This window comes from Portunus trituberculatus, chromosome 2, assembly GCF_017591435.1.
Source record: "Portunus trituberculatus isolate SZX2019 chromosome 2, ASM1759143v1, whole genome shotgun sequence".
Taxonomy (NCBI): domain Eukaryota; kingdom Metazoa; phylum Arthropoda; class Malacostraca; order Decapoda; family Portunidae; genus Portunus; species Portunus trituberculatus.
The window spans coordinates 12,611,811-12,619,310 of NC_059256.1; the positions used below are offsets into that span (position 1 = coordinate 12,611,811).

Sequence of the window (7,500 nt, forward strand, 5' to 3'; positions counted from 1 at the left end):
AGCGGAGAGGAGCCAGCGTGTGTCTGTATGTATTAATAGTAAGATAGTAAGATAGTCAAAAATAGTAGTAGAAATAGTCGAAAATGGTCACAAATAGTCAGATAGTTAAAAAAAAAATGGTCAAAATTTTTAAGATAGTGAAAGTAGTTTTAAATAATAGTAAAAATAGTAAAAATAGTAATCAAAATAGTGAAATAGTAGGAGAATAGTCAGAAATAGTAATAAAGGTATGTAGTAGTAGTAGTAGTAATAGTAGTAATAGTAGTAGGAGGAGGAGGAGTGATCTACTACTACTACTACTACTACTACTACTACTACTACTACTACTACTACCACCACCACCACCACCATTACCGCTCTCTCTCTCTCTCTCTCTCTCCAGTGGTGACGTGTCCTGAGCCATCTGTTCCTGTAGATGGATTTGTGACTGGCTATAGTTTTCAAGTGGGCGCCGATGTCTTTTATTATTGTAATGAAGGGTTTAGGCTGGAAGCAGGTAAGATGTTGTCAGTCTTTCCTTCGTATCTAAGTTAATATTTGGTCTATGTTATTGTGGTTTGTCATGAGTGTTTGTGAGTGTTTTGTGTGTGTTTCCTATAGTTTTTGTGTTTCTAGGTTACTTAGTTGTTAGTGAAAGTTGAGGGTTTGTGAATTAGTTTAGATTTAAGTGACGCATTTTTCTTTCAGCCTCTCTCTAGTGTTTTCTTCGTATCTAAGTTAATATTTGGTCTATGTGGTTTGTCATGAGTGTTTGTGAGTGTTTTGTGTGTGTTCTCTATAGTTTTTGTGTTTCTAGGTTACTTAGTTGGTAGTGAAAGTTGAGGGTTTGTGAAATTGTTTACATTCAAGTGACGCATTTTTCTTTCAGCCTCTCTCTAGTGTTTTCTTCGTATCTAAGTTAATATTTGGTCTATGTTATTGTGGTTTGTCATGAGTGTTTGTGAGTGTTTTGTGTGTGTTCTCTATAGTTTTTGTGTTTTTAGCTTACTTAGTTGTTAGTGAAAGTTGAGGGTTTGTGAAATTGTTTAGATTTAAGTGACGCATTTTTCTTTCAGCCTCTCTCTAGTTTTTTCTTCGTATCTAAGTTAATATTTGGTCTATGTTATTGTGGTTTGTCATGAGTGTTTGTGAGTGTTTTGTGTGTGTTTTGTGTAGTTTTTGTGTTTTTAGCTTACTTAGTTGTTAGTGAAAGTTTAGTGTTTGTGAATTAGTTTAGATTTAAGTGACGCATTTTTCTTTCAGCCTCTCTCTAGTGTTTTCTTCGTATCTAAGTTAATATTTGGTCTATGTTATTGTGGTTTGTCATGAGTGTTTGTGAGTGTTTTGTGTGTGTTTTGTGTAGTTTTTGTGTTTTTAGGTTACTTAGTTGTTAGTGAAAGTTGAGTGTTTGTGAAATAGTTTAGATTCAAGTGACGCATCTTTCTCTCAGTCTCTCTCTAGGTTTTTCTTCGTATCTAAGTTAATATTTGGTCTATGTTATTGTGGTTTGTCATGAGTGTTTGTGAGTGTTTTGTGTGTGTTGCTTATAGTTTTTGTGTTTCTAGGTTACTTAGTTGTTAGTGAAAGTTGAGTGTTTGTGAATTAGTTTAGATTTAAGTGACGCATTTTTCTTTCAGCCTCTCTCTAGTGTTTTCTTCGTATCTAAGTTAATATTTGGTCTAAGTTAATGTGGTTTGTCATGAGTGTTTGTGAGTGTTTTGTGTGTGTTTCGTATAGTTTTTGTGTTTCTAGGTTACTTAGTTGTTAGTGAAAGTTGAGGGTTTGTGAAATTGTTTACATTCAAGTGACGCATCTTTCTCTCAGTCTCTCTCTAGGTTTTCCTTCGTATCTAAGTTAATATTTGGTCTATGTTATTGTGGTTTGTCATGAGTGTTTGTGAGTGTTTTGTGTGTGTTCCCTATAGTTTTTGTGTTTTTAGCTAACTTAGTTCTTAGTGAAAATAGAAGTTTTGTAAAATAGCTCAAACATTTTCTCTCCACCTTTGTCAATGTTTTCCTCCATATCTCCCTTCACAGTTTTCCTCCACAATTCTCCTTCCTCACGAGTGTTTAAGAATGTTTCCTCCATCTTCTCTCCAATTTTCGCTTCGCTACCTTACTTAGTTCACAGTGAAAATTGTAGTTTTGTAAGATTCTTAGATTCATACTTACATATTTTCCCTCCACCTTTGTCAATGTTTTCCTCCATATCTCCCTTCACAGTATTCCTCCACAATTCTCCTTCCTCACGAGTGTTTACGAATGTTTCCTCCATCTTCTCTCCAATTTTCGCTTTCCTACCTTACTTAGTTCACAGTGCAAATTGTAGTTTTGTAAGATTCTTAGATTCATACTTACATATTTTCCCTCCACCTTTGTCAATGTTTTCCTCCATATCTCCCTTCACAGTTTTCCTCCACAATTTTCCTTCCTCACGAGTATTTAAGAATGTTTCCTCCATCTTCTCTCCAATTTTCGCTTTCCTACCTTACTTAGTTCACAGTGAAAATAGCATCTTGTTTTTGCAGGCCCTCAAGAAGAGACACAAGATTCGAAGGACATTGGGGTGTCTGTTACAAGAACGTGTCTGATCTCTGGACTATGGTCTGGCAATGTTCCCGCGTGTGTTTGTAAGTAGTAGTAGTAGTAGTAGTAGTAGTAGTAGTAGTAGTAGTAGTAAATTTCGTATGCAATGAGATATATATTGTAGAATTATTAATGTTGTTGTTGTTGTTGTTGTTGTAATTATTGTTTTTTTTCTCCTCCTCCTCCTCCTCCTCCTCCTCCTCCTCCTCCTCCTCCTCTTCCTCTTCCTCCTCCTTCTCCTCCTCCTTCTTCTCTTCCTCCTCCTCCTCCTCCTCCTCATCCAACTCCTCCTCCTCCTCCTCCTCCTCCTCCTCCTCCTCCTCCTCCTCCTCTTCCTCCTCCTCCTCCTCCTCTTCCTCCTCCTTCTCTTCCTCCTCCTCCTCCTTCTCCTTCTCCTCCTCCTCCTCCTCCTCCTCCTCTTCCTCCTCTTCCTCCTCCTCTTCCTCCTCCTCCTTCTTCTCCTCCTCCTCCTCCTCCTCCTCCTCCTCCTCCTCCTCCTCCTCCTCCTCCTCCTCCTCTTCCTCTTCCTCCTCCTTCTCCTCCTCCTTCTCTTCCTCCTCCTCCTCCTCCTCCTCCTCCTCCTCCTCCTCCTCCTTCTTCTCCTCCTCCTCCTCCTCCTCCTCCTCCTCCTCCTCCTCCTCCTCCTCCTCCTCTCCTGACCTACCATAACCTAACCTTTTCTACTACTACTACTACTACTACTACTACTACTACTACTACTACTACTACTACTATTACAGACACAGATTGCGGCCACGTCCCCGCCCCACTTAAGGGAACCCGCACCTACTTAAATGATACTACTCATCTAAATAGTCAAGTTAGGTACGATTGCATTCCTAACTATCGCATAGTGGGCCAAAGTATCAGGACGTGCATGGCGGATAGTCAGTGGAGTAGTCAAGCACCCGTGTGTCAAGGTAAGTAGTAGTAGTAGTAGTAGTAGTAGTAGTAGTAGTAGTAGTAGTAGTAGAAAAAGGAGGCGAAGAAGGAGGAGGAGGAATAGAAGTAGTAGTAGTAGTAGTAGTAGTAGTAGTAGTAGTAGTAGTAGTAGTAGTAGTAGTAGTAGTAGTAGTAGTAGTGGAAAAAGGAGGAGGAGGAGGAGGAGGAGGAGGAGGAGGAGGAGGAGGAGGAGAAGGAGGAGGAGGAGGAGGAGGAGGAGGAGGAGGAGGAGGAGAAGGAGGAGGAAGAGAAGAGGAGGAGGAGGAGGAGGAAGAGGAGGAGGAGTAGTAGTAGTAGTAGTAGTAGTAGTAGTAGTAGTAGTAGTAGTAGCAGTATCAAGAGAGAGAGAGAGAGAGAGAGGATGAGAAGGAGAAGACAGGAATAAAGATCTCCAGATTTTTCCCTCCTTTTCCAGAAATTCGCTGTGGATCGCCTTCAGAAAAATCAGGAGGTGCAAAGGTGATCGGGATATCTGGGAGCGACCGACGCCTGACCTCAACATTTGCGAGAAGGAGAGAGCATCTGGCCATGGAACACTCTTACAGGTCAGAAAATAGTTGGTAGTCTTTCCTCCAAATCTCCGTTAATAGGTTACCTCCGCTGTTCTCTTTTCTTGAGGATGTCAGTGAGTGTTTCGTCCAGCCCTCCACCAGGGTAGCAGATCCCTATGGAAATTGTAACTTACTCCCAGCGAGGTCTAATAGGACTAGTTCAGGGTGTGGTGCTGTGGACTCACCGTTAAAGCTAGTTGTGGTCTCATTGAACGTGTTTCCTTTCCGTCCCACAACTGAAGGAGATAGCCAGCCACACAGAGAGAGAGAGAGAGAGAGAGAGAGCAATTTAATAGGACTAGTTCAGGGGGTGCTGTGGACTCACCGTTAAAGCTAGTTGTGGTCTCATTGAACGTGTCCCCTTTCCGTCCCACAGCCACAGAGAGAGAGATAGCCAGCCACAGAGAGAGAGAGCAATTTAATAATAATAAACATAACTTATAGATAGTGGGCCGCGTTGCTACACACACCGGTTCAATTTGGTATAGTTGAGGTGAGTTGAGAATGGGCCGAGTTGACAATGGGCCGAGTTGACAATGGGCCGAGTTGACAATGGGTCGAGTTGACAATGGGCCGAGTTGACAATGGGCCGAGTTGACAATGGGCCGAGTTGACAATGGGGTAAATTGGCTTGTAATCCTCTTTTGGCCTCCATTGACGCTAATATCTCTTGTATCGTGATTATGACGCATTATTTAGTGTTTTTTATATTTCTGGAGTAAAGGGGATAATTTTTTGAGGTACCTCCTATCAGTGAGGGAAGCCCAACCTACACTCTGACCGTGGAAAGGATTCGCTGCTGATTGGTTAATGTTCCTCGAGGAAATGCATTTCTATTGGAAAACTGTCAACTACGAGTCCCAATGAGATTTTTCGTCAACTTAATCACCGGCACTGCATAATCACGCCGTTAACACAATGAATCTCCTGGCGAAGGTAATGAAAGGGGGCGTATACACCAGTGCCATCTAGTGGAGACTGCCAGGAACACTGTTGAGAAGAAAGTATCCCAGATGGAGACCTTTAATGAATTCCTTTACGGGGAGTGCATATGGTTTTCTTGTCTTTTCTCCGTATGCAGTGCTAAAGTAGGCAGCGTTAGTGAGTCCCGTCCCTCCTATTCTTCTCAAAAACTGTGCTTCCGTGCTGCACCTTGCCTGGCCAAACTCTTCCAACTGTGTCTATCGAATTCTACCTTCCCTTCTTGCTGGAAGTTTGCCTACATTCAGCTTGTTTCTAAAAGGGTTGACCGTTCTAACCTCTCAAACTACCGTCCTATAGCTTTAATCTCTTGCTTGTCTAAAGTTTTTGAATCTATCCTGAATAGGAAGATTCTCAAATATCTGTCAGTATGGCTTCCGTCAAGGTCGCTCTACTGGTGATCTTCTGGCTTTCCTTACTGAGTCTTGGTCATCCACTTTTAGAGATTTTGGTGAAACTTTTGCTGTTGCGTTAGACATATGAAAAGGTTTTGATAGAGTCTGGCACACAGCTTTGATCTTAAAACTGCCCTCTTACGGTTTCTATCCTTCTCTCTGCAAATTTATCTCAAGTTTCCTTTCCGACCTTTCTATTACAGCTGTGGTAAGCGGCTACTGTTCTTCTAAGTCTATTAATAGTGGTGTTCCTCAGGGTTCTGTCCTGTCACCCACTCTCTTTCTATTATTCATTAATGACCTTCTTAACCAAACTTCTTGCCCTATCCACTCCTACGCTGATGATACCACCCTACATCTTTCCACGTCCTTTCAGAGACGACCAACCCTTCAGGAAGTCAACAGATCAGGCAGGGACGCCACAGAATGCCTGGCTTCTGATCTTTGTAAAATATTTGACTGAGGCAGAGAAAACATCAATGCTTTAAAAACTCAATTCCTCCATCTATCAACTCCACACAACCTTCCAGACAACTATCCCCTCTTCTTCAGTGACACTCAACTGTCTCCCTCTTCCACACTGAATATCCTCGGTCTGTCCTTTGCTCATAATCTTAACTGGAAACCTCACATCTCATCTCTTGCTAAAACAGCTTCTATGAAGTTAGGCGTTCTGAGGCGTCTTCGTCAGTTTTTCTCGCCCCTCCAGCTGCTTACTCTGTATAAGGGCCTTATCCGTCCTTGTATGGAGTACTCTTCGCATTTTTTAGAAGATTCCACTAAAGCTTTTCGTCTCATCAGCTTCCCTTCCTCTGACTGACTGTCTTCAGCCTCTTTCACACCGCCGGAATGTTGCGTCCCTTGCTATCCTCTACCGCTATTTTCATGCTAACTGCTCTACTGATCCTGCTAACTGCATGTCTCCCCTCCTCCACCACTCTTACTGCACAAGGCCTTCTTCTTCCTCTCACCACATTCTGTCCAACTCGCTAATACAAGAGTTAACCAGTTCTCTCAGTCTTTCATACGTTTCTCTGTAGTTCAATCTTCCCATGAATTTATTTCTTTTAAGAGGGAGGTTTCAAGACATGTGTCCCTGAATTTTGGCTAACTCACTGCCCAGCTTCCATCTTGCATATTAAGAAGCCAGACTATCCTATCTATATATAGCTCATAGTTAGAACAGTAGTTTTTTTTAAGATAGTCTCGCATCCTTCTGTAAGTTACCTCGAATGCTCTCCGCTACCACTCCACCATAAACCTTCCTAAATTCCGAACCCTTTCTTCTATCTACACCATATGGGTTTTTCACGGGAATCTCTGACCTAAAGGGGATAGATACTTTTATAAGCTACCTCCTATCTCAAAGCCTTACCCAGAGTGAGGAGAGCCCTACCTACACTCGGACCGTGGACAGGATTCGAACCCGTGCGCTTGGAGACCCCTTGGACCTCAAAAAAGGCATGGTTCCTCTGCTCCCTTTCCTCTTCCTTCCCTCCAGTTCAGAACCCCTATACCTTCCTTCCGTGAGAGTCTAAACAGCACCTTTGTAACTCTTTCCCTCCAGGATCGGAAGTGTGGCGAGTTATGGGTGTGAGAAAGGCTATGCTATTTTGACGAGCCCCACCAGGAAGTGTACTGAGAAGGGACTGTGGGCTGGAGAGGAGCCAAATTGTGCTTGTAAGTACTACTACTATTACTACTATTATTATTACTACTACTACTACTGTTCTACTTCTTCTTCTTCTTGTTCTTGTTCTTGTTCTTGTTCTTGTTCTTTATCTTCATCTTCATCTACTACTACTACTACTACTACTACTACTACTACTACTACTACTGCTACTACTACTACTACTACTACTACTACTGCTGCTACTACTACCACCACTGCTACCACCACCACTGCCACTACTGCTACTGCTGCACTGCACACCACTGCTGCTGCTGCTGCCACCACCACCACCACCACCACTGCTGCTGCTGCACCACCACCACCACCACCACCACTGCCACCACCACCACTGCTGCCACTGCTGCCACACCACCACCACTGCTGCACCACTGCCA

General features: G+C 42.7%; 1 protein-coding gene across 1 annotated transcript in view; it reads left to right on the forward strand.

Moving 5' to 3' along the window:
- LOC123506014 (CUB and sushi domain-containing protein 3-like) overlaps positions 1-7,500 on the forward strand; it is a 23,355-nt gene that overhangs the window by 5,143 nt on the left and 10,712 nt on the right. The window contains exons 4-9 of the mRNA XM_045257828.1: positions 1-25; positions 383-496; positions 2,507-2,608; positions 3,305-3,484; positions 3,922-4,051; positions 7,001-7,113. The exon at positions 1-25 is cut by the window's left edge and continues 114 nt beyond it. Of these exons, the coding sequence (XP_045113763.1) occupies positions 3,442-3,484; positions 3,922-4,051; positions 7,001-7,113 (286 nt within the window). The 5' untranslated portion in view covers positions 1-25; positions 383-496; positions 2,507-2,608; positions 3,305-3,441. The remainder of the gene's footprint in view (positions 26-382; positions 497-2,506; positions 2,609-3,304; positions 3,485-3,921; positions 4,052-7,000; positions 7,114-7,500) is intronic.